The sequence below is a fragment of the Gopherus flavomarginatus genome, chromosome 2 (assembly GCF_025201925.1).
Source record: "Gopherus flavomarginatus isolate rGopFla2 chromosome 2, rGopFla2.mat.asm, whole genome shotgun sequence".
NCBI classification, from domain to species: domain Eukaryota; kingdom Metazoa; phylum Chordata; order Testudines; family Testudinidae; genus Gopherus; species Gopherus flavomarginatus.
Window position 1 is genome coordinate 55,454,408 of NC_066618.1, and position 27,166 is coordinate 55,481,573.

The 27,166-nt window shown below is 43.5% G+C and overlaps 1 protein-coding gene across 1 annotated transcript in view; it reads left to right on the forward strand.

Annotated features, from left to right (window-relative positions):
* SCIN (scinderin) overlaps positions 1 to 27,166 on the forward strand; it is a 154,688-nt gene that overhangs the window by 29,046 nt on the left and 98,476 nt on the right. Inside the window, 2 exon segments of the mRNA XM_050938788.1 lie at positions 19,717 to 19,871; positions 22,413 to 22,574. Of these exon segments, the coding sequence (XP_050794745.1) occupies positions 19,717 to 19,871; positions 22,413 to 22,574 (317 nt within the window).

The following is a 27,166-nucleotide window of genomic DNA, read 5'->3' on the forward strand; positions in this document are numbered from 1 at the left end:
GTGTGAAACAAACTGTAAGGTGTAACCAGTGCTCAAAATGGGAAGAAAGAAGAGGAAGCTCATGTAATCCCATAGTTTAGATTTGGACTGTGGAGTAGAGTGAAGTGGGAAAGTGGTGAAGTGGGAATGAGCCCTGTAGAACAGGCCTCTGTAGATCCTTGTGTAACCTCTGTCTTAGTTTCTCCTTTTCTTAGCTTCAAATATTATTTCCTTTTACCTTCTTGGTTCATCCAATGAATAGTTTTTCCTTATTCAGTGAAAAAAACCAACTATCAAAACAAAGCTTGAGGTGCTGTGATGGAAGAATTCTTTTGTCAGCCTAGCTGGGTTTACAGTGGGGGTTAGATTGACTTAACTGCAGTGCTTAGGGCATGAAATTTTTCACATCCCTGAGCAACATAACTAAGTCAATCTAATTTTTAAGTGTAAACCTGGCTTATCTCCAACAAGCCTGAATGGACTTTCTTAAGTAGTTTTGAAAACAGTAATGCACTCAATGTGGTAAAGCTTCCTGACATCATTTTTGATGGAAGCGTCAAGTTTGCTTGATGCTTGAGGATGAGAATACTTGTGTCATAAATAGATATGTAAGAGTTAATAGAACAGAACTGCTTCATATCTCTTTGCCTGGAAAGGGTTAACAAGAACAGTGAGCCTGGCTGTCACCTGACCAGAGGACCAATCAGAGGACAGGATACTTTCAAATCTTGAGGGAGGGAAGTTTTGTGTGTGCTGTTAGTTTTTGGTTGTTGTTCACTCTGGGGTCTCAGAGGGACCAGACGTGCAACCAGGTTTCTCTCCAATCTCTCTGATACAGGCTCTTATAAATTCAGACTAGTGAGTACTAGGTAGATAAAGCGAGTTAGGCTTATGTTTGTTTTCTTTATTTGCAAATGTGTATTTGGTTGGAAGAAGTTCAAATGTGCATTTGGCTGAAAGGAGTTTAATTGTGTGTTTGGCTGAAAGGAGTTCAAATTTGTATTTTTGCTGAAAGGATTTTAATTTGTACTTGTATACTTAGGCTGGGAGGGTGTTCCCAGTGTCTATAGCTGAAAGACCCTGTACCTATTCCATTTTTTAAAAATTTACAAAGATAATTTTTACCATTTTTTCTTTCTTTAATTAAAAGCTTTTCTTGTTTAAGAACCTAATTTTTTTTTATTCTGGTGAGACCCCAGGGGACTGGGTCTGGATTCACCAGGGAATTGGTGGGGAGAAAGGAGGGAAGAGGGAGAGAGAGGCTGATTTCTTTCTGTGCCAGGATTACTTTCTCTCAGGGAGAGTCTGGGAGGGAGAAAGAGAAGGAGGGAGGAAGGTGAATTGTCCTCTCTGTTTTGTGATTCAAGGAGTTTGAATCACACAGTAATCTTCCAGGGTAACACAGGGAGGGGAAGCCTGAGAGAGGCAACGGTGAGGGAAAGAGTTTTCTTTCCTTGTGTTAAGATCCAAAGGGTCTGGGTCTTGGAGGTCCCCGGGCAAGGTTTTGTGGGGACCAGAATGTACCAGGCACTGGAATTCCTGGTTGGTGGCAGCGCTACAGGTTCTAAGCTGGTAATTGAGCTTAGAGGAATTCATGCTGGTACCCCATCTCTTGGACGCTAAGGTTCAGAGTGGGGATTATACCATGACAACTTGTCACAGTCTTTTTGCTTCATACTGTTGAACTTTGATTGGCAGACTTTGTTCAAGGTGAACTTTCCTGCAGAAATGCCATTCAGAATGTTTGAGTATTGTGATACAGTATGGCCAGAGGGCAACAGGAGAGGGCTAGAAGGGAGCCTTATTCCCTGTAAGGGGAAGAAAGTTTGCTATATATTAACTAGAGCACCTGAAGCCAATTAGAGCACCTGCAGTCAGTCACATGATAAACCCCCCTGCTGCAATCGGACAGTGTGGGAGTTGGAGCAGAGAACAGTTTGAAGGAGAAGCAGAGGAAAGTTTGGAGAAGTGCTGGGCTGGGCTGGGCTGGGCTAAGTCCAAGACCCTAGGTAAGGGGCACCTGGCTTGTGCAGATGGAGGGCAGGAAGCCCCCCCCTTCCCCCCCCAGCTGAAGGGCGGGAGAGGGAAGTAGTCCAGGGGAAGGAACTGCCAGTTCAAGTGGTTCACCACTATCCTCAGGGCCCCTGGGCTGTGACCTAGAGTAGAGGGTGGGCCCAGGTCCCTCCCTCTCCACTCCCCTCCTCAAGGATACTAGTGGGGCAATTAATATTCCAATTCAGGGGCAAGAAATGGTGCCCTGAACCCCCCCTGGAAAGAAGAGAGAGTGCAAGACCCATCATAATAGTGCTGGCAGCTTGCCACAATATATAAGCAGAACATTGATGCCATAGGTTGCTGACTTCCCAAGTTCCTGGGTGGAGCTTGATCCCCACTTCACCCCAGGCCCTGCCTCTGCCCCACCTCTTCCCTGCCTCTTCCTGCTGCCGTTCCTCCCCCTCCTCCCCAGTGTCTCCTGCATGCTGCTGAACAGCAATCGCGGTGGGCTGGAGGCGCTGGGTGGGAGAGGGGGAGCTGGTTGGTGGGGCCTGCAGGCAGACAGAAGGGCTGGGGGTGGGGAGGAGCTGATCTGCAGGGCTGCCAGTGGTTGTTGAGCATCCACTTTTTTTTTCTGTGAGTGCTCAAGCCCCAGAGCCTGATAAGATGTTGGGATGGTTAATCTTGTCTGAGGACACTAATGTGTTTGAATTCCCATTGTTGCAATGGACATATTGCAGCATAAACTTTTGTGGGTGAATACTCACTTCATCAGACACATTCACCCATGAAAGCTTATGCTCCAATACATCTGTTAGTCTATAAGGTGCCACAGGACTCTTTGTCACTTTTTACAGATCCAGACTAACACGGCTACCCCTCTGATACTTGACATTGTTGCAATGAATTTGTTGACAATGATCATCTTTCTGACTGTGGTAGACAGTATTCACACTAGTTACTATGACCAAACTTCAAATTCAAGTCAGCATGGAGACAACATTGAAGTTCTTTGTTGTAAACCCCACAGACAAGGCCATCTCACAGCATGTCATTGAGAAGATTACCAAAGTTACAATGTTTGGCACTGTGACGTTGGTTGGCAACATAGGGAGCAATGCCTCGTCAGCTCATTGATTTTGTTTATATAATTGACATCTCCGAACAATGACAGATGGCATAGGATATAATGTGCCTTCAGCAATGCTACTATTTCATTGCATGTCTTGATCCTTGGGCAAAGCAGGTTCAACGAATGATCATATAATGTCAAATGTCTTGGTCCTGCAGACTGTCAACAGAAGGACCTGTTTCTGTTTGGGTAGTTGATCTTATTTGCTTAAAATAAATCCTGAATAAGAATCCCATGGTTCAGGGTGATTTACATCAAAGTCCTCAACATGTCCTAGCATAACCATTTCAAGTTACAGGTGAAGAACATTGGTTCAGATTCTAAAAAGGTGGCCTTCAAACTTGAATGCTTGCTGATTGTTTTAGATCATGATTTGCTGCTGGATATGGTTCCAGAACTTTGCTGCTTGCCTTAATCTTCAATGGTATCCCATCCTTATCACCCAAAAAGTAGCATGGGGCAGGGAGAGTGTGGTGGCCTGAGCTGGATGCAGGCAGGGTAGGTCACTATGCAGAGGAGACACATGGGGTTCACGTGTCTTCCCCTTTAGATTGTGCCACACCAGCACGGGGAGGCATAAGTCATTTATGAGCCCCACTCTGCTCCTGCCCCAGCTTTGCCTGAGCCCTGTCCCAGCATTGTCCTTGCCCTGAACTAGCCTCGCTCCAGCCTTGCATCTGCCTCCTGATCCACCCCCCCAAACCCTCAGACTCTGACTATCTGGTTTTGACCCTTACCATATATCTGGGCTCCAGCTTTGACATCATTTTGGCTTGCCTTTGGACTCTAATCACCTGGCTTCGACCTCTGGCCTGCACCTGGATTCTGGCTACAGTTCTCATTCTGGTTTGGCTACAGGCTCTGATCTCAGTTTTGACCCTGGTCTGTCCCTGGATCTCAGTTCCAGGACCACTGCTGGCCGAGGACCAATCCTATGCCTAGCTGTGATCCATGCTCCTACCACTAGGCCTGAACAGCAGAGGCAGAGCCTGACAACAAGACTTGACAGGTTCCTCTACATGTCACTCCCTGCCTGACTACTGGTTAGCCCAGCAGGGACAACGGCTAAAGACATGCCTGGATCGTCTCAACACCAACCTATCTGAGGAATTGCAACACAAACAGGAACAGGCTTTGGATTCCTCCCTGTCACCATCTACCCTGTTTTCCTTCATACCAAAAGGACATGTATTTGCTAAAAGTTACAAAGCTAGACCAAGGTGGGTTGCTTCAAAAATCATTGAGGTCACTGGACCCATCTCATATAAGGTCCAGACTGCTAAAGGAAAAGTTTGGTGTTGCTGCGTTAATCAGCTGAGACTGTCACCCCCAAGCAACATTGCCCCGAGGAAACTTCACATGCACCTACTCTAGAGCCAACCATTGATTCATCATCCATACTGCCTCTAGTCTCTGACACCGCAAGCTGATCTTTCTAGGGGACAGTGCTTCTGTCTCAGCTCGGATTCATGTTGAATCAGTCACCAAAGACACCTGCCATACTGAGCATCACCACAGCACAGGTGAGAGCATCCATGATGGCTGAATGATTGTGTTGCCTACGGAGTGGAGGTAGGGTTACCAGATGTCCCGATTTTATAAGGGCAGTCCTGATTTTGGGGTGTTTTTCTTATATAGGCTCCTATTACTATTTTTCACACTTGCTGTCTGGTCACTCTAAGTAGGGGGTGTGTGTGACAGGGCTCTAATGTATGTATACGGAGTGCTTTAGTTTTTTGTGTGGGTGACTATGCTCACCAAGGATGCTGCTATTAGTACTCCTGTGAGTTGTCTGGAGGGGAGGAAAAAAAAAAAAGATTCACTCCAGTTAGTCCCTATAGTGTTTCCTCCATGCTAGTGGGCAGTTATCTGTGGTTTTCCTGTTTGCTTCCCTCATCCCCCCAAAAAAGAGTTCATTGTCACCACTGACTATATTGTGATTATGTGTATTCCTCATCACACAAATACAACACTTTTAAACCTCTGAAGGAAGAAAAGGTATGGTATAGGAACTGTCCTGGACAGGGAGTAGTCTATTTTTTTTCTTGGGTTTCTTTGAGAAACCTTTGCCCCAGAACAAGCAAAGTAAAAGTATGGAGTGAGAGGAAGATAGATGTAAGCTGCCTTACAGGAATGCATGTACATATCCTGAGGAAATACAGCCCTGCAACAAGAGAAAGCTGTAAGAACTCTATGCACTCAGATAAGAGTTGCTCACAAAACCAATCCTGATGTGAAATAATTATATAGGCAAACAGAGCAGCATGACACCTATGATTCATGACTCAGTTGTATTTTGCTTTCCTGGCTTCTTTTTTTATTTACTTTCTTTCGATTTAGAATAAAGAAGTGCCCATACAAAGCTTGCAGCGCTATGCCAATTACCAGCCTTACATCTTGGCTTTGTAACTTGGTGGGTTACTGGGCCTTCATGGTCCTTTCTTTGCCCCTAACTAGGCACTCCCCAGGAAAAACAGTCTTTACTGCTCCGTGTAATAGGAGTAAAAAGGCCTGAAAGATTCATCTCAGGGCTCTTGAACAATGTGACACCCCCATTGATTTCCATGGGATAGAGTCATTATTTGACACATGCCAGGTGCAAAATTACCCGCTGAGCGTTGACTTAAAGTTGTGCTCAGTATCACACCAGGGCTTTGATCGGGCTGCAAGCGAGGGCAGGGTCAGGCCCTGGAGACTGGCCGAAGAATCGCTCCTCAACGACTCTCCTGTTCTCCAGCACAAGCTGCCTTTGACCAGCACTAACCGCAGGCGCGGGCGAGTGGCCCCGGGCTCTGGAGGCGCCGCACGGGAACCCCACTGCCGGCTGCAGAGCGGCCCCCCGCCCTAGCGGGGAGGCAGCAAGAGGAGTCCCAGGCCCCGCCCCTTGAGCGCAGCTAGGCCAATCGGGTTCGCTTTATAAAGCTGCCCTGCCCGGTTGCCGCGGCTCAGAGTCCGGAGCGGAGCCGGAGCTGGACTTGGACTTTCTCTGGTTACTTGGGTCCAGCGCGGCGTCGCTTCCGCTTTTCTCTCTCCCTCTCCCTCGCCCCTGTGGCGTTGCCTGCCGGACCATGGCCCCCGAGCTGTACCACAAGGAGTTTGCCAACGCTGGCCAGAAGAGTGGCCTGCAGGTCTGGAGGATCGAGAAGATGGACCTGGTGCCGGTGCCTGAGAACTTGTACGGCAATTTCTACGTGGGGGATGCGTACCTGGTGCTCCACACCCTGAAGAAGAGCAACGCCACCTTCTACAAGCTGCACTACTGGCTAGGTAAGGAGGTGGGGGAGAGCGGGCGCAGGGAGAGGGCTCGTCCCTGGTCCTGTCATGGTACGCGGACCGCCTCTTCTGTCAGTCTCGCCCGGGATCTGAGAGCTGCAGGGCATTTAAATGCCCCGGGAGCGCTCAGTTGTGAAGACGCCCAGGAGACGCCAAGGAACATGCTTGCAAAAAGTAGACGGGGCGAAGTAGCATTTGTACTTCACTTAGATGCTGAAGGGGGTGGGGGTGCTGCCAAAAACTAGCCGGATCCAGCAGGAAACCGGTACTAAATGAGGGGCTTGCAGTTCTTGTACCGGGATGTCCTGGAGTGCGGCTTTTGTATTGTTGGAGCAGTAGAAGTGGCACTTGCTGGCTGTTTCGATAATACACTTTCTAGGTTTGTAGCCAAAACTTAGCAGGCTCGACGTGCCAGATGATCTCAGGTGGCTGTGTTTGTAGCACAACAAAGTCTAAATTGTTATGGTGGAACTGGAGAAGCTAAATAGCTTCTTTACTTAAGCAATGGAACTGGAACCAAAACCAAGCAGGATCCAGCTAGTGCCAACTCCAGCTTGTTGTGGGGCTCTTGTGCCTGCATACCTTCGGATCCAGATTGCTTTAGTGAAAGAGGATCTTACTATTCAGGGAGTGTAATTTGGGATGTGTCCAGGAGAGAAGAGCGGTGATGAGATCAAAAGTTGGTTGGATCTAGCTACATCCAGGAGTGAAATCTTGGACCCATTGAAGTCAATGGGAGTTTTGCCTTCAACTTCAGTGTGGACAGGTTTTCTTCCCAGCTGCAGGGTCTGGGGTTTTGCAGTGCTGCTGCACTGGGATGTGTGAAGGTCTAGAATTATTTGTAGTAGAGCCACTAGACTTGGTTTCTGTTTTAATGGTACAATTTAGAGAAACTTGGGTGCAAAATCAACAGGATGTGACTACTAGATCTATCTTTAACCCAGACTCTTCCCACTCTCCATTTTAGCATACCTGCAACAATTTCTTCCCGCAGCAGGTGGAACTGCTGGGATTCATGTCTGTCAACTCCATCTACACACTCTTCCAGTAAAGTGTTTAGAATGAAAATAGGAGCCTAACATGAGGATGCTGGGATGAAGACATGTTTTTTTGTGTTCAGGGTATTGAGACTTTCTCTCTTGGCCACCAAAAGGTCATCTAGCTTTCCTAGTTACTTGTGCAGCTGAATGAAACGTTTTGCAGTGTTTCCCACAAGTTTTCTCTAAAGTGACACAGACACACAGCTAAATGCAGAGAAGTAAAATCAGTTTTAATACCAAGAATTAATAACTATTTTGTGCTTGAAGCTTCATTTCCCATGGACTCTAAATGCAATGATTGCATATGAGACAAAAAATACTGATTTATTTATTAACTGGTATTTTGGATATGTTGGATCTGTGTGGCTCCTTGAGAGGAAATTCCAGAGCAAAGTGGTGGAGCTTGGGCTATTCACCTTCAGATGTTTGTGGAGATCATACTGGGCTCACCCTGGGTAACTCTTATCCAATCAGAAATGAGAAGTGTTGTCTGCTTGGGGTACTGAACAACATGTGTCAGTGCCAGAAGTGTTATAAGAAGAGCTGAATGAATAACTGATTTTGCAGTAAAAAAAAAATTGCTTTGTTCTGAACCAAACCTGCATTGTTTATTTTGTTTTATCTCCCAAAATGAAAAACTGAACAAATGTTATTTGAGTCAAACAAAATCAGTTTGTTTTTTTTGTGCTGTAACTGTTTTCTGAATTTGACCCAAATTCACAAATAGTTTTAGTGTCCCCCAAAATGCATTTTTGGCAAACCATTTTCCAAAAATTTTTTACCCTGCTCTAGTTAGATGGGAGTGCATTTTGGCAAATATTCCCTTGGCTTCAGGCACTAGAGGTTGTTAGCAGAATGTGATAATTAGCACCTTTACCAGTTAACTCTGTATTTTGTCAAGTATCAGAGGGTTAGCCGTGTTAGTCTGTAAAAGCAGCAAAGAGTCCTGTGGCACCTTATAGACTAAGGGTATGTCTACATCTACAATTTTGCAGTGCTGGTTGTTACAGCTGTATTAGTACAGCTGTATAGGGCCAGTGCTGCAGAGTGGCCACACTTACAGCAACCAGCGCTGCAAGTGGTGTTAGATGTGGCCACACTGCAGCGCTGTTGGGCGGCTTGCAGGGGGGTTCGGGGAACGTGAGAGCAAACCGTGGGGAAGGAGACCTGCTTGCAGGGGGGTTCGGGGAACGCGAGAGCACACCGCGGGGAAGGAGACCTGCTTGCGGGGGGGTTCGGGGAACGCGAGAGCAAACCGCGGGGAAGGAGACCTGCTTGATTACCAGAGAGGCTTCCTCAGGTATGCTGGGATACCTGCTTATTCCACGGAGGTCAAGAAAAACGCTGGTGAGTGTCTACACCTGATGACCAGCGCTGGATCACCAGCGCTGGATCCTCTACACCCGAGGTTCGACCGGGTGTACGACCAGCGCTGCAAACAGGGAGTTGCAGCGCTGGTGATGCCCTGCAGATGTGTACACCTCCTAAGTTGCAGCGCTGTAACCCCCTCACCAGCGCTGCAACTTTGTGGTGTAGACAAGGCCTAACAGATGTATAGGAGCATATTTTGTATTACCGGTACTTTATCATTGATAATGTGGCCAAAGTGTAGTAGGCACTTTACAGTCAAAGATAAAAGTTCTTTCTGCCTTAGGGCTTACAATCTAAATAAGAATTGACATTCCGAAAACTAACCATTTGTGTTCTGTTTGTCAGACTTCCAACAAATGTAGGAAACATATACTGTCTGCATTGTGATGATGCTGTGACAAGAATGTGGAGAAATTTTTATTTTCTATTAAAATGGAAAACAAATGAACGCTGAACACAAATACATGTTGCAGTTCTTGTAAAAGCTTGTCCCTAACGAGTGTGCTGACACTCATATGCTCTAGAAGATGACTTCAAATGGTGTAGGTCTACTTCATTTATGCAAATTAACATTGGACAGCAGCGTGTAGGTAGGTTTTAAAGCCCCCCCTTCTCCAGTTAGCTATTTTGAGTTTCTTGACAACAGGAAATGTTCTCTTGAGGTATAACTAAACAAAGTCTGTTTTAGTAGCAACAGAAGACCTTGAGGGAGATCTTCAATGCTTAAATCACTTGACTTTCAATGGCAGTTTGGCACTTAATGTCATTTTTGCTGCTGAGTATCCCCCCATATTATAAGCAAAATAATGGGATATTGCAAGTAGAAAAGGCTGCTAGTGTACAAAAGGATGGGTGTGTATGGTGGAAGCAGACAGAAATAACTTTATATGTAAGTTACCTGAGCTGCATCTTTCAAGCTGTGTTAGTGTGGATGGTGGTGTTCAGTAAAATACCTCTGGTTAGATTCACATTCCCTTTTAAAAAATATGCTACCTATGTAGTAAATATGCACATTATGCTTGCTTATTAGAGCTAATAGAATGTATCTGTCAGTATAATAAAGCAATAAAAGTAACTTGGTTAACCTGACACTAATTTATTTTCAAATTGTGGGCTTATACAATTATTGAGCAAATGGCTCCCTTGATCAGTTGTTTGATTAAAAGCCAATCTTTAATAGCTAAGGTTTAATATTCTTGGTTTTCAGGTGTCTGAGGAGTTTCCATTAGTGTGCTGTAGTTGATGGTTGGTAGAAATGTTTCTAGAGGTGGCTATGAACAGGGCTGCCCAGAGGATTCAGGGGGCCTGGGGCAAAGCAATTTCAGGGGCCCCTTCCATAAAAAAAAAGTTGCAATACTATAGAATACTATATTCTCATGGGGGCCTCTGCGGGGGCCGGGTCAAATTGCCCCCCCCGGGCAGCCCTGGTTATGAATAAGGTCTCTGCACTTGTAAAATTATCTTTGTGGACCTGTAACTAAATTGTCATCTGGCAAAGCCAAAGAAATAATATGCTAGAGCTGAAATGGCCTGTGATGTACTGAACTTACTTTTCTTTATTGGGCAAAGCCTTCAACAAAAACGTTTGTGTAGGTATGTCTTTTCAGAACAGTGAGCAAGTGCAGCTCCCCTTCATGCCAGTGGAAGGGATACTGCTAAAACCCCAAAACGTATTTGAAAATGGAAGGCAGTGTGGGCCCTATGTCGCCTCTCATTAAAGTCAGCATCAAAACTCCCTTTGACTTCAAGGAAAGCAGAACTAGGCCCTCTGCTTTCAGTGCTTAAGGAACAGTGAATTATGGTAAATTGAAACAATCTTCAGGGTTTCCATTAACAATGGAAAGAGTGGTTTGCTCCTCTCAGGCTACTCAACTGTGTGGCAAGGCACTTCCTCTTTCTCGCTGGACTTAGCACTTCATCTTCTGGCAGTGGCAGGGCCTGGGGTAAATCAGTCCCACTCTGGACAGTGTTTTGTCTTCCCCTTCTGTATTTACTGATCAGTATTTTCAAGGTAAGCCTGGGGCAGGCCCAAGGAGTGCTTCTCCTCCAAAAAAAAGAAACCAATTTACAAACACAGAACAAAGGGGGAGGATACCTTTCCCTGCCTCCTCATTTGGGGAATGTTGCCCTGTTGTTGGCCACAGGATGTCAGTCCTTCCCTAAACAGGCACTCAGTTTTGGGTGGTTGTCCCTGTAGAGAGGGGAGCAGCTTCTCACCCTAGAATAGTCTATCTTCCTGCAGCAGCTTGTCTCTCCTCCTCCTCTCACCAGAGGAAGAGTTTTTAAAGGTCTGGGTCAGCCCTTAATTGGACCAGATGTCCCTAATTGACCTGCTGTAGCCTTTTCTGAGCTTATAAGGAAAAAGAGCCTTTATCGTTCTAGGGCTAACATACCCACCCTTTTCCCTGAACACAATAAGGACCACTCTCTTGCAGCTACCCAGCCTGACTTTGTCACAGCTTGGGTGTGGAGGACAGTCCAGAAAAAATATTATCTGGTCCCCTTATAATTAAGGATTTAAAAAAAACCAAACAAATGAACAAAACAGAAAACAACTCCCCCCCCAAAACACAGATCCAGAAATAAAAATAATAATAATAGAAATAAATACCCTAACAGTAATAATTGTTTCTCTTTAGGGATTGGACATTTTCATCCTCCCAGCCATACATGTTGTTCAGTGTGTTAGTCTAACTTATGGTGCATCTGATTCCTGGCACGCTTGTGTTACTTGCATCAATGAGTGTCTCTGGCACTAATAGAAGGTAAAGATATTCAAATGCCAGATATCTTGTTGTTTGAAAATATTTTGTCTAAGTTTTATCTTCTGACACAGTTTTCAAAACTCAGATGCTAAATCCTTTTGTCATTTCACTTACTGAAAGTTAAGTTCATTATTACCTTAATAGGCTGGAGTAGCAGGCTTTGATTTTTATTTCTTAATCTGGTGCATTTCAGGATTTATTCTGAGCATAATTTTATATGTGATTAAATTTCAACGTGTTAAAATTGAGATCCATATGTGCAGCCACTTAGCTTTGTTAAGAGAGAGACTGGTTTAATGAAGAAACATTGACAGACATTCTGTTTCACGAAAGTTATTGTTTGAATACAACTATTGTTTCTGGTAATTTTTCATAATAGCAATATCGTCTCAACAAAATATCTAATTTATAGTGATTTAGGAACTAACAAAATAGCAAAAGGCAAACAAATATGTGCAACAAGTGGAGCGTTGTGGGTTTAAACTAACTGTACTGCCACAATTATAAGGTAGATCTGAGATACAGCCAAACTATTTGTCTTTCACAGAAAAATGGTCTTCCTTTTTAATGATGATTAATATAGGGGAATACTAGGGCCTGCTGATAGGATTACATCTATGATGATATCCTGGCCAAATATAGTGGAATGCACACTTGTGTTTAAAACCCTGAATGAGAAAACTGAATGACCTGAAACTAGTAGCAACTGAAGGATGGTATTGTGGGGCATATTCTGGACTGGGATCCAGGAGATTTTAGTTCACTTCCTGGCTCTGTCACGGACTTCTTGTATGACATTGATCAAGTCACGCTGGCTATGTCTACACTGCCTGTGGCAGCGAACATCCCAGACTGGGTTGACAGACTCCAGTTCATGCTGCTTCACAGAAAATACCTGTGTAGATGGTTCTTTTATGTTGCGACTCAGACTGGAGCAGGAGCTCTTGAGCCCACCCACCTCTCTAGGCTTCAGAGCTCAAGCTGCAACATCTACAGTTACTTGTAGGCTGAGCTGACTTGGGCTGAGAGGCCAACTGCTGCAGGCTGTGTAGACATACCCCCAGGTCCTAAGCCATCAAAGAATAGTTAATGGGACTACTTTCCATGCTTAAAGTTAAGCACACACTTAAGTGGTTTACAGAATCATAGCTTTAATCTCTGCAATTTTGTTCCCTATCTGTAAAATGGGAGTAATATTTCCTTTGTCCATCTTGTCTGTCTAGATGAAAAGTGCTTTGGGGCAGGGACTGTCACTTAATCTTTGTACAGTTCACAAAGGGTCTGGGTCTTGGCTGAGTCCTCTAGGTTCTACTTAACAAACAAACAAACAAACAAACAAAAAAGAACCCCCCTCCCACCTTGGCTTATTTGTATTAGTGTTGTATTTTTTTTAAAAGCATGGTGTTTAGTTCATAACTTTTCCATCCTTCAAGCTATTAAGAAGATTGTGCTTTGTTCTCTCTTTTCACCAGTGTCGGACGTACTCTTACAAAAGAGTAGGCTTTCAGAAATAAGGAACTAAATAATAACTTTGACATTTACAGTATAGTGGCTCTACTCAGCAAACACACTAAATGGCTCTGGCCATAGAGGTCCCTTAGGCTTTCATATCTTGGAATCTATAAGACTGATCCTAATTCCAGCATCAGATAGGTTTTGGTTTGACTGCAGTGTTCTGAAAGGATCGTCTCTCCACCATTCAAATATTCTGTCTAAACAAAAGTATAATCCAATTTAGAGGCATGTGGTATTGCTGTCACAATACAATTCTTGGAGAGGAAACTTCCAGCATTACGTAATTGACCTAACCCTACCCTGTGCCTCTTGTGCCTTAGAATAACGTAAGCCCTGTGCACTCTAAAGACATGACTGTGGCCACACCATGTTAACATGGTTTATTCTTGGTTCCCTCTGAGTCTTAACAGACCCCCACAAACTTCTAGTTTGCTTTTGGCATTTCTCCCCCCTCACCTTTTCCTAGCTTCTTTGCTGTGCAGTTGTGAAGGCTTCAAGCCAATGTAACAGTAAAAGATCAACTCCAATCTGTTAACTCAAGAGCCTGTGAAGCAATGGAAAAGTGGAGCAAAGATGCTTATGAGTGTATAGAGAATATTTTGGTTCTGGGTAGGATGTCACTGTTACCCAACTTAGTGCTCCTTTGAGGAAGTGTAACCCTGACAGAGCCTGGTTGTTGTTGGGCAGGATTGAACTAGGGACCTCTAGAGTTTAGTGCACGAGCCTCTGCGACATGAGCTAAAGGCCAACTGGCTATTAGCTAAGGCTGTAGAGCAAACTCATTAATCTCTCTCTAAGTGGTCTCAGTGCCACTAGATGGGACAGAACACCACACCCAAGAGGTGTGTGGGTTACAGAAGCACCAGTTGGCTTGTGGTCATGGTTACAGCTTGTGCTTGCTACTATGGGCAGCATAGACAGAGTCTGTTTTAGGGATTAGCCATCACACCATGCCCCGTTAGGACATAGTTAAAGCACTTGCATGCTTGCCAGACATATCTCTTAGCTCACCCTTCTATCTCATGGAAAATCTCTACTGGTTGCTGAGATCATGAGACTTTCCATTTGTATGTGGTTTTTGTGGCAGGCCTTCCCTCCCCCTCCTTCCCCGCCCCATGCGTTGCCTACCAGCAATGCTAATGAGAGGATTTCGTAACTTTATAGTTTTAATATTCTGGGTTCTTAGTTATTTGGAATACTCGTCATCTGTTACCAGGATGGCATTCTCCTTGAGACCATCTTTACCAAGATTGCCGTGGCCTCTGTTTTTTCAAGGTTTAGTTCTAGAGACCATTTTGTTTTCCCAAAGTTGAATTGTCTACACAGAAATGGATGAGCCAGAATCAGCCCTGAGGTAAATCCTCTGGGCCTGAATGTCTTCTTGCTCGCAGTTGCTTTAATGGAGCCATTCCTGGCATATATATGTGTGTGTATGAGTGTGGAATCAGACCCACTAGCTTCAATTGAGTTTGAGTTGTGTACACCAGGCTGAATTTACCTGATATCTTAAACAATATTAAATTTATTATAACAATTTTATTGCAAGACTTGGTGTAGAAATAGGCCCTGAAATATTGTTATAGATAAGAGTCTATTTCCTTGGACCCTGGACCTTATGGTATAATTACATACTATAAACTTAAAGTATGTGCCTTACGGAAATGAATGTCCATAAATTAATTTTTAAAAGCAATTTTTAACAGTTGCTCAGTGATTTATATGAAAGTGTTTCACCACCAGTCTGTCTGTGCCTATACTGCTTATGGAGTTAACAGTCCTGGCCTTGGCCTTTGTGCTGGTCTAGTACCTGGAAATTAATGGAGCTCTGATCTTAGGATCAAATTGTCAGGATTCCACTGGTCTGTTCTACCCTCAAAAAGTGGGAAAACCACATTGACGGATTCTCTCTTTCCTCTGGGCTGGCATGGTTCCTTCAAACTGTCTGGTTGCTGTCTTCGTCTGATCTAAAGCTGCTTCTATAAAGTCAGGCAGCTATATGATTTCACCCTCCAGAGGATTCTGCATAAGTTGTTATTACTCCTCCCTTTGATTCCCTGAGAACCAGGGTTTTCTCCATTTCAAAAACAGCTCCAGCAGTTCTTCTCTCCCACTTGAGTCATACAAGCATTCTCTAAATCTGCAAAGCACGGCAGGATGCATATTGATATGAGAGGCTAGTTAAGTGGCCATCCTTATGGAATGTAGTCCACTTTCTCTACTTCTCCTTGCCCTCTCCCAGTACATGCAGGTGGGGAGGACAGTTGTCTGGCCTCATGTGATATGACATTTGGCTGGAGCTTCATCTTTTCCTCCATCTTTTTCTCTCCATGCAACCCCTGAAAGGTCTCTTGGCATAGACTGTCTGGAGCCTGATGCTGGAAGTAAAGTCTCTGTTTTGTCACTTCTCACCCATCTAGGGTTGCCAACTTCCTGATTGCAGAAAACCGAACACCCCTTGCCCTGAGTGAGAGAGGAGGTGAGGGCTCTAGCTGGGGTGTGATCTCTGGAATGGGACCAGATTTATAGATTTAGAGTGCAGGAGGGGGCTCCAGGCTGGAGCAGGGGTGTGGGAGGGGTATGGGCTCTGGGTGGGGTCAGAAATGAGGGGCTCAGGGTGTGGGAAGGGGCTCCGGGCTGGGGCATAGGGGTGGAGTGTGAGGTCTGGCTGGGGATATGGGCTCTGGGGTGGGACTGAGTGTGATGGGGTTGGTCACAGAGACCCCCTTGGGACTGCCACCTGATATGCTGAGATTACCTCCGAGCCTGTTTTCCCTGCCAGCTTGGGACTTCAGTACCCTCTCTTGTTGAGCCAGACACGCTAGCCTGCTGCAAAGACAGACCCAGGTCTGAACCACATCCCCCAAAAGCTGCAGACTTCACTGAAAACAGCTTAAGAAGTGTTCTTGTCTCTAGCACCCAGATACCCAGTTCCCAATGGGGTCCAAACCCCAATACATCCATTTTACTCTGTGTAAAGCTTGTACAGGGTAAACTCATAAATTGTCCGCCTTCTATAACACTGAGAGAGAGAGAGATGCACAGCTGTTTGCTCCCTCACAAATTTTGGGTTAATTAATAAGCAAAAAGTGATTTTATTAAGTATAACAAGTAGGATTTAAGTTGGTCCAGATAATAACAGACAGAAGAAAGTAGGTTACCAAACAAAATAAAACAAAAACATGCAAGTCTAAGCCTAATACAGTAAGAAACTGATTACAGATGAAATCTCACCCTAAGGTGTTCTAATAAGCTTCTTTCACAGACTAGACTCCCTTCTAGTCTGGGCCCAGTCCTTTCACTGGTACAGTCCTTGTTCCAGCTCATATGGTAGCTAGGGGATTTTGCAGTATTGAAGCCCCCTTTGTTCTGTTTCACCCCCTTACATAGCTTTGGTACAAGGTAGGAATCTTTTGTCCCTCTGGGTCCCCACTCCTCCTTCTAAATGGAAAAACACCAGGTTTAAGATGGATTCCAGTACCAGGTGACATTGTCACACATCCTGTGAGACCCCAAGCCTTCATTCGTCCTGGCCTGACTCACAGGAAGGCTTGCAAGTAAACAGAGCTATTCATGGGAGGCAAGTTTGTAGAAATTTTGGTGGTGCCCAGAACCGGCCCCCCCAACTCAAACTCCGCCTCCACCTGCCTAAGGCTCTGGGCGGGGTTTCAGGGGGGAGGTCTGGGGTTCAGGTCCTGGGCTGGGGATTAAGGTGCAGGAGGGGTGCAGGCTTTGGGAAGGAGTTTGGGTGCTGGGTGCAGGCTCTGGGCTGGGGCAGGGGGTGGGTGTGCAGGAGGGGGTGAGGACTGCAGGCTTTGGGACGGAGTTTGGGTGCAGGCTCTGGGCTGGTGGTGGGGGTGTAGGAAGGGGTGAGGGGTGCAGGCTCAGGGAGGGAGTTTGGGTGCTGGGTGCAGGTTCTGGGCTGGGGCAGGGGGTGGGTGTGCAGGAGGGGGTGAGGGGTGCAGGCTTTGTGACGGAATTTGGGTGCAGGCTCGGCTGGGGGTGGGGGTGTAGGAAGGGGGAGGTGGTGCACTCTGGGGCAGAAGATCAGGCTGCAGGGGAATGAGGGTTGGGGCTGAGGATGAGGGGTTCATGATGTGAGGGGGCTCAGAGCTGGGGCAGAGGCTCAGGGTGCAGGGGAATGAGGGTTGGGGCTGAGGATGAGGGCTTTGTGCTGTGGGGGGGGGCTCAGGGCTGGGGCTGAGGATTTGGGTGCAGGGGGATGAGGGCTCTGGCTGGGACAGAGGATCAGGGTGCAGAGGGATGAGGGCTCTGGCTGGGGATGAGGGGTTTGGGGCATTGGAGACGCTCAGGACTAGGGAAGAAGGGCAGAGTAAGGGCAGCCTGCCTTGCCATTAGCGGATGGCAGGCGCTAGGACCCTGGGGCAGCAGACAGCAGTTCTGCCAGGAGCTGTTCTCTGGCAGCACGAGCAGGCAGGGACGCGGTGGAAGGGGGATGCAGGGGGAGGGGTGGAAGGCAGAGGCCAGGACCCGCTCCAGGCAGGGACACAGCAGGGCGGGGAGGTGGGGGGAGACCTGCCGGGCCCCAATCCAGGCAGGGCGGGGGGAGAGACCCAGCTCCAAATATTGCTGGAGCAGGGCCCCCAGCCCTGAATATTCCTGGAGCCCGAGCACCGCAAACATATATAACCTGCCGCCTATGGAGCTATTTACAACGAATTGTCCTAATTGATGGGAGCCATCAAGATTCCAAACCACCATTAATGGCCCACACTTTGCATAATTGTAATAGGACCTCAGAGTTGTATTTCATATTTCTAGTTTCAGATACAAGAGTGATAAATTTTTACAAATAGGATGAACACACTCAGTAGATTTGTAAGGTATCATTACAAATCTTACAGAGACCTTTTGCATGAAGCGTATTCCCCTTACATTATATTCTCACTCATTAGCATATTTTCATAAAATCATAGAATATCAGGGTTGGAAGGGACCTCAGGAGGTCATCTAGACCAACCCCCTGCTCAAAGCAGGACCAATTCCCAACGAAATCATCCCAGCCAGGGCTTTGTCAAGCCTGACTTTAAAACCTCTAAGGAAGGAGATTCCACCACCTCCCTAGGTAACCCATTCCAGTGCTTCACCACCCTTCCAGTGAAAAAGTTTTTTCTAATATCCAACCTAAACCTCCCCCACTGCAACTTGAGACCATTACTCCTTGTTCTGTCATCTGGTACCACTGAGAACAGTCAAGATCCATCCTCTTTGGAACTTCTTTTCAGGTTGAAAGCAGCTATCAAATCATATGGAGTGCAACATAACACCGGGAATAAGGAGTTTGGGGTTCAGAAGGGGGATCTGGGCTGAGGCCAAGGGGTTCAGAGTGCAGGACAGGGCTCAGGGCTGGGTCAGCAGGTTGGTGCGTGGGCTCCAGGAGGAATTTTGCTTGCGGAAGGGAGTTCGGGACTGGGGTTGTGGTGCTGGAGGGGATGTGGGCGCTGGGAGGGAGTTTGGGTGTGGCAGGGCTGGGGCAGTAGGTTGGGGCAGGGGGTTTCCAGCGAATGGGAGCTGAGGAGCCAGTGCTCGGGGCGATGCCTGTGCCACAGGCAGGGGCAGCATGTGGAGGCCTCCTGGCTACCCTGTGCATAGGAGGCAGCAGGACATGCCAGCCACTTCCAGGAGCCATGCAGAGCCGGCCGCTGTGGCCAATTGGACTTTTAGTGTCCTGGTCAGCAGTGTGTTTTCAGCCAAGTGTTCTTCAGTCAGTTAGCAGCAAGGCAACAGCCGAGTTCAATAGTTCTCTGCTATTGATGACTCAGTGGAAAGCACACAACCTTTTTAATTTAAAAAAACAACAAACTTGCCCCTTATGTGATTGCTTCAGAATTTCTGAACACTGCTTCACCTCAGTGCCAGAAACCAGGCACAGGCACTGCCGATGATGGAATGATGATTACTGGTCCCTTTACAGAGAATAAACTTAAACACCTGTCTTACTAAACAGGTGCAACCTGGGTTTCTTGGACTGTAGAGAGAGTCTAATCAGGCTAGAAAGGGGTTTTTACAAAGCATGCAGTAGACTAAGATGAGCCTTGACCATAATTGTAGTCACACATTCCTAGTAAGAATTGTTGTGCGCTATTCTCTGAAAAGATACACTGAGTTTCGTGTGTTAAGTGGAACCAGTGCATTTAGCAAACTTGGTATCCTCCTCCCATCTCAAATATTGCCCCAGGTAACTCTTTTCTGCTCCATGGTCCTCCCAAGGATTTTCCATGCTCACGCTCAAAACAAGTCACTTCGGAAAGCCAGAAATAGCTTTCAGAGCCATTTTTCAGGCTTGAATTTGTCTCATTAAACTAGAATGTTACTCAAGAAGATTGAGAGAGGTACTGTTTAGACATTTTTACTTCCTGTTTCTGTAGAAAGTCAATACTGCAAGTGGCTACGAAATAGTCCTGAAGGGTGTCCGTGTTTTTGCTGAAAGGGTCCAAAGGAGGATGAGCTGGGTGCATTTTCTCAGAACATAGACAGGCTTTTATTCTGCTGAATGTAGCCTCAGGATATCATCACACACCTGACTATTGGGTCAGGGAAAACTATTTTCAAAACAAAAATCTAGGCTACCCATCTTATTACGCTAGGATGACTTGCTCAGTAAGGGTAATATTTTATCTTATTTCAGGAAAAGAATGCAGCCAGGATGAAAGCACAGCTGCGGCAATCTTCACTGTTCAGATGGATGACTATCTAGGTGGGAAACCTGTGCAGAGTAGAGAAATTCAAGGACACGAGTCTACTGACTTCGTTGGATATTTCAAAGGAGGGATTAAGTACAAGGTAAACAGCCAGCTATGAAAATGTTTCTCCACAACCAAACACAACTTCCCTCCTTCCCCCTCCCAAAAGAGATCAAAACATATCTTTGTTGGATTCTGGGATACGTTCTGCTTTCTACTTCGCTTTAATACAAAGTAACCATATTAACACAATTAATGACTATTAGAACTTTTGAAAAAATCACAAACATAATTTCTTGACAACTTTTACTAGTATTAAAAAAATAAAATAAATCCATCTTTGCCTGTGGTAATTATATAGATTACATTCTACCATGGTTACTCATATAGACTAGTACCTTTCTCTGCAAGTAGCATTTATATCAGTGGGAATATTCTCAGCGTAAGGTATTGCTTGACATAGGAGTGGCAGAATCTGCGCAATAAAAAGTAAGCATGAAACAATGTTTCATGGAGTACATGAAAAGATTTGTAGGTCTCTGTCTAAGGGTGTCCCAGCTCTCAAAAAGAGTGCCTGCTTGTGATATTGGAACCAACAGTTTTGTTCAAATAAGCTCTCAACTTCTTAAGATTGCAAAACTAGGCTGTTAAACCGCAGGTGAGCCTGCAGTCTTGCGATTCTTGGTACTTTCTGCTTCTGGGTAAGTTATCAATACCAGAGGAATGACCTGTGCCTCACTGGTTTGGGGCACCTCTGCTTTTGGTCTCATACAGAACCTAGTGTTTGGAGGTGTATAAAAAAGAAAAACATGGAAAATACCCAAGACCTCCTTTGGTTTTTGCTTCAAAAAGTTTGGTTTCCATCTTGTATGAAGGAGTTTGCCCACTCCTGTTATATTGGAGTTTTGAATGTATAGTAGAGCTGGCTGAAAAACAGCAAGCATTTTTCATGAAACTTTCATTGAAACTTCAAAAAGTTGAAAATTCCAACCAGCACCAGTGTCTACCTCATTTCCAGATGTAGTGCTTCCAACAGCTATAACTTCTTATCTGTGGTGTTGCCTGCAGTAGGTTGTCATACCAGCTGCTACAGAAATTCTCCTGGGCAGCAGTAGCTAATTAGTCATTTGGAGGGATGGAAACATCTCTGGGCATTAAGAATATTATTTTGTTAATTCAACTGCTGCTTGCTGAGAAATAAATAATCTGTTCCTTTAGGCACAACCCTGAGCAAGGGGTGTTGTGTGAACTACGCTGCTCCAGGAGTAGCCCCACGACTCGTATCTCTGTCATAATTCTTATTTTGCTTCCTCCTTGAACTGGAGACTAGTAACTTGCTACAAATCTGATCTATCCAGTCAGATACTACCCCCAGTCTGTGCTGGCTCAGGTACAGTGGCTATTGAGCAGAGGAGCTGGAATCCAAGTTGCACTCATTCCCCACTTCTCCTTGACCATTTGCTTGAGGAAGGGAGTAGATGGGTGCTGGCATCCAAGGTCTGGGACCCCTTGTTAGGGGTCTCAAGTGCTTATTCCCCTGTGCAGGCATATAGGCCAAGTCAGTCTAGCCCCAAGGGAATCAATTTAAACTCACAAAAGCTCAAACCAGTGTTTCCCTATGTGGGCAGCACACTGGGTCCGATTGCTTCCTTGATGGTAAACACCCACTTCAGGGACAAGTAAATTACTCACAGAATTGTGTCTCCTTCCCACACAGAACAGCATCTTGAAACCAGAACATCTCTTGAGAATGGAGGAGGTTAGGGTCATTTGTAGAGAAGTGTCAGTAATGGCTTTTTTTGGTGTGCTGGCAATTCTGTAAAATCAGTCATTTCGGTCAAACTGAAAATGAATTTTTTCAAATAAAATGTGGTTGGTTGGTTTGTTCTGTGTCGGAACAAAATGTTTTGTTTCGAAAAAAATAAGAATGTTATGTGATTTTTGACCATTTTTTAACATTTGATTTAAAAAAAAATGAAATTAAAGGAAATTTTGAACCAAACTCATTTTGAATAAAAAAATTCAAATGTTTTGTTTCAACTTTAAAAAAAATTATTTTAGATTTTTTTTTTTTGAAATTATTGAGCAAAACCAACATGAACTCTCAGATCATTTTAGTGTTTCCAAATCTGCATTTTTTTGTCACCTGCTAGGAGGGAGTTTTGCCCATCTCTAGTCATCTGTGCAGAGGCCTTATGCCTCCATACCTCCTCCTAGCCCCTATGAGCTCCCATCTTGGGTCCTGCCCAGACAGTCTGGGTCAGCATTACCTTATGCTGGGTTTCCTCACATGGTTGTGGGGAATACTGATGGAGAGAGCAGCCAGTGCCATTCTCTGCTTCCCGCTTTCAAAGGGTCTCCATAGGAACAGGGGAAGGGATGTAATGATACTGACACTCATCCCTTCTGTGGTAGTGCCACACGCTGCTGTATCTGAATTACAGCTGCATCCCTTCTGTTCACAGAAGTGCAGGGGTTGATCTGACCCATTGTCTCTTTTCTTCTGGGCTGCAGTCAGTGTTGGTAATCCCAAGAGAGTGTGCCACATATCTCTCATTTCATACATGTCTAATGTCTCAATACTGCTGTGGAGAGCAAACCAAACTTAATCAAAGTTTCCGTATTTGTTTTTTGTATTTAGGCAGGTGGTGTTGCATCTGGATTTAAACATGTAGTCACTAACGACTTGAGTGCACAGAGGCTTCTGCATCTTAAGGGCCGGAGGGTAGTGAGAGCTACAGAAGTTCCTCTCAGCTGGGCCAGTTTCAACAAAGGAGACTGTTTCATTGTTGATCTCGGAACTGTAAGTTTTTATAGAACTAAATCTTTGAAAAATAACAGCAAGATCCCTCCTAAGGTCTGAATGATAGAATGGTCTCTCTAATTGATCTTGTCATGGTCCCATGAACTGAATGAAAGACCCAAGCTGAGGTAGTATCACATGAGGATTTGAAGGTCCTATGATAGATGACTCACAAAGGCTAACTTTAGAAAGTTAGTTTTATTTTCTTTACCAATATCAGAGTCTTGTATAAGCAGATTCTGATTTAGGACCCAGTCTTCCTAGTCGCTGAAGGCTCTGATATCATAGACCTTGATGTCAGTATGAGTGGGATTTTACTTAAGTCTTTATTGAGTTGTCTACAATGACACCCAGGTCCCTTTCTGCCATTCCTGTCTTGCCAGGGTTATACATTTTAAAGTTGCATTCTCCAAACTGTATGTGGATTTGGTCTCCTATGTTCTGCTCTCCCTGTGTGCGTGATGCCTATTAATATCAGGGGCAAAATACTGGAGTTGAAATCCATGTATGGAATGATGACACAGTTTTTGTCTTAAATGCAGATCTTAATATTCATTATCTCTTTTCATTTATCCTCTACAAACAATGCACTTGAAATATAACCGTGAAATGAATTATCATAACAAGCTTACAATATATATTAAACAATGATAGGCTTGCTGTAGAACTGTTTAGGTAATCTGAGACCAATTATAATTTAGAAGACACTTGTAAACAATGTTCATTTAGAGTTGAGACTATTTTAAACATGATCCTTTGAAGAGACAGGAGAAGGGGATTCTGAGAAACAGTCCTCTACCTTGAGGCTTTCAAGTGAAAATAAACCGACTGATTTACAGCAGAAGTCTTCCTCTTTATATTACATAATTGCATATCCATACAGAAGTCTGCCTGTGTTTCCAGATCTTATCTGCACTAGTACAATGTCATCTTCATGGAATTAATGTCTGAATTGTAGTTTAATGTTTTTATATTAAAACAAATTCCTGGGATGTAATCCATACTAGTTAAACATTACATCAATTGTCATCAGTTTAAACTTAGTCACATAACTGACACTGACATAGTTAAGGTATGAGAACACATGAAAGAAAATAACTGGACTCTCCTTTTTGCAGGAGATCTTGAGTCTAAACTCACATTAGAAACCTGACTGATTCTTTACTCCAAAAGAGAATCCTATACCTTTGCTGGGTATGCAACTTGGGTTAGGTAATATAGGCGTGACCCTTTTGGGGATGCTTGTATAGGCCCTAATCACTTTTCTGATTGTATTTACAAACTGCATGTGTGTGATATAAGCAAAAAGGGACCTAAATCTCATTTCTATGTCTGTCACTTTTTTTAAATGTGAAAAAATAGATTTGGTTGGGAAAAATTCATGAATCCCATAAGTGGGATTCTACTCTCCAATATAATTGTGATAGCCAAAAGGTAGATGATGAGGGATACTGTGACAATGTACAGTGAGTGTACGGCAGCTTTCACATTCTACTCTAGGGAAAGCAAAGCTTACCAAAAAAAAGGATAGTTGGAGCAAGGGACAGTATTAGAGTGAAACATAGATGTGAAGTCCCAGCGAATATCTCTGCAATGGAAAATGCTTGGTGGTGGTGGTGCTAGACATGCAGAAGACTCCTGCACACTTCCAGGTCATTAGCAGTCAGAACAGTGCTGGATTAAGGTATAAACTATCTAAGCTACAATTTAGGGCCTTGCAATATGAGGGGCCTCTAAAAAATAAAAAACTGACTCCATTTCAAATTTTATCAACTGATTGTGATAAATAAAGGAGACATGGGAAAAAGAAGATTCTAAATATAGACATTTTCATTCAAATATGACAAAAATATGCACATCTGGCTATACAAATACCCTTACCTTTAACTAACTGTTCATTATTGACAGGCGAGGGGCTAGGGCTGAGGGAAAAAAACAATAATTGCACTTGTAAAATTAGCAGACTTACTCATAGAAATACTATTAGTCACCTAAGGCAGCATTTCGTTGACCAGCTGCTACTGGAAAAATTCTGACCATGCCTTCATAACTTATTTAAATAAATAAATATCACTGCCGATAAAATCAGAGAAAATGTGAGGTCGGAGACGGCAATGTCGTGAAGCAGTCCTGCCAAGTTCATGCTCATATGTTAGTGTGTTCTTTCTTCTTTTGATCTATACATACGTACCACTGTGTATTTTAGTGTGCACACCGCTTTCTGCTTCATGTGCTATCCATGCCTCACATGAGTGAGTTTGCAGGTGATGATCTTATGGACTTGAGTCCAGTGGATCTTGAGGAGGATAAATTTTGTGTTGGCTTCCCTCCGTCAGTTTCGGGAACCTTCATAGTAAACGTCAGAGAGTGCTGATAAAAGGATAAATAGAGGGTTTTGAGAGAAGTGAAGGAAGATATACATAGATATCAAAATATTCTGAGTACTTAATTTGAAATAACTTGCCCACCATGTGCATATATAATTTATTATATTTGCTTGAACATAGGCTGGTTTCTTCTCATTTTCTCAATGCCTGTGTAGAGATTACCAATCTTTTTTTTCTGGTAAATTCTTTTTCTCTTTTGCACATCTAGCTTGTTGTCACTCTGTGTGTCCCAGGTGTTCACTCAAGAGTAATTAGTGGTCCTGGGGGAGATACAGGATAGAGAAGTGAATGTGAAGAGAGATGTTTGCCTAGAAAAGACTGGGATTTTCTGCTTGGCAGGTTTGGAGTGCACAAGATAATATTTTATTATATGTATTATGCTATGTAAAAATTCTTATAGACTTATAAAACACATATGCATAATACATTGTATTTTTACAGTATGGCAAAAGAAAAATCCCAACAATTCATTGTTTCATAGTGAAAATTAAATCGGAATAAAAATTTGTAAATATATTTTATATATAGTCTGGATAATCTTTATATTTCCCTAACAAAATTAATCAATTTTTTTTCATTTATTCATATGAAAAGGAGGATAATTTCCCGTATTCATGGTGTAAAAAAATTATATATCCTTTCTTGTTTTCCTGTGAGAACATAGCACTAACTTTCACAGAAATATGTTGGTAAAGTAACACAGCTTTTTGGTATATGTATAATTTATTCATAATATAGTAAATTTTTTTTACTGGTTTCAATAAAAATTTTCTACTACTAATTTTAGTAGCAATGCTAGGTAATTCAGAATAACCTTCTATAAAAACACAACAAATCAAATTACTGGAAAAATACAACTTGCATACAATTTTCTGATGGTTTGCTTATTACTTGGGTATAATTCATATCAATAACTAATAGTTGAGCTTTAAGCCTATGGGTTATGTGCATCATGTATCCTCTATTGCCGTCTTATATCCTCTAAGGGTTTTATTGCATATTCAGATAAAGAATTCCACGATTTAGGTGCCCCGTCAGAGAAGAAAAATGTCCTGAGAACTCTTCTGATACATTGTATTATTTACTGTATTTTTTTATTTTGTATTTTTTTATACTGTTTACTTCTACTTTACTTACATACGCAATTAGTTCGAAGAATTTGTCTAAAATTTATTTCTGTCATGTCATCGTTACAGAGAGGGCTGCTGAAAATGAAGATTATTATTCTATTTTTACAACTTCACCTGTGTATATATGCAAATATAAAGCTTTCGTGTTTATATATATTCAATGTCCTTTCTGTGAAAATAATAACCTTTTTTTTTTTTAATGTTATGGGTCTGCTTTCACTTAACATAAATTAGGGCTTTAGAATGTCATAATCCAGCCTTTACAACATCCCACCGGCTGACTGCATTGGGTGAAAAAGTACTTCCTTATGTTTGTTTTAAAGCTACTGCCTATTAATTTCCATTGAGTGATCCCTCAGTATCTTTTTTTTTTTTTTTTCCTAAGCTGAATAGTTTCGGTCTTTTTAATCTCCCTAAATGTAGAAGCTGTTCCATACCCCTAATCATTTTTGTTGCCCTTCTCTGTATTTTTTCAAATTCTATCATTTTTGAGAGGTGACCAGAACTGCACACAATATTCAAAAGTGTAGGCATATCATGGATTTATATAGAGGCATTATGATATTTCATGTCTTCTTATCTACCTCTTTCCTAATGGTTACTAACGTTGTCAGCTTTTTGTGAAGAGCTTTCTATTTTTCTGCTGCTGCAAATTGAGCAGATGTTTTCAGAGAACTATCCATGATGATTCCAAGATCTTTCTTGAGTGGTACCAATTTGTATTGCTAATTTAGACCTCATCATTTTGTATGGACAGTTGGGATTATGTTTTCCAATGTGCATTACTTAGCAAATAAGTAATTTTAAATAGGGAAAATCTTCCCAAATAGCCCACAATAACCATGCAAAATCAGAGCATTCTGCGGTATCAATATATTTATTTATACTTACCTTCATTAGACAGTGTAAATGAGCTAGTGGAAAGCTGGTGTAAGCACATGACATAACTAAATGGTAAAATCCAAATTACTCTTCACTGTTTGTGCTGATTGTTCGGTTAGTTTTGCACTTTCTCTTTTGGGACAGTGGAAAAACAATGACATAATTCATGCTTTTGTATTTAGTCATCTTCATT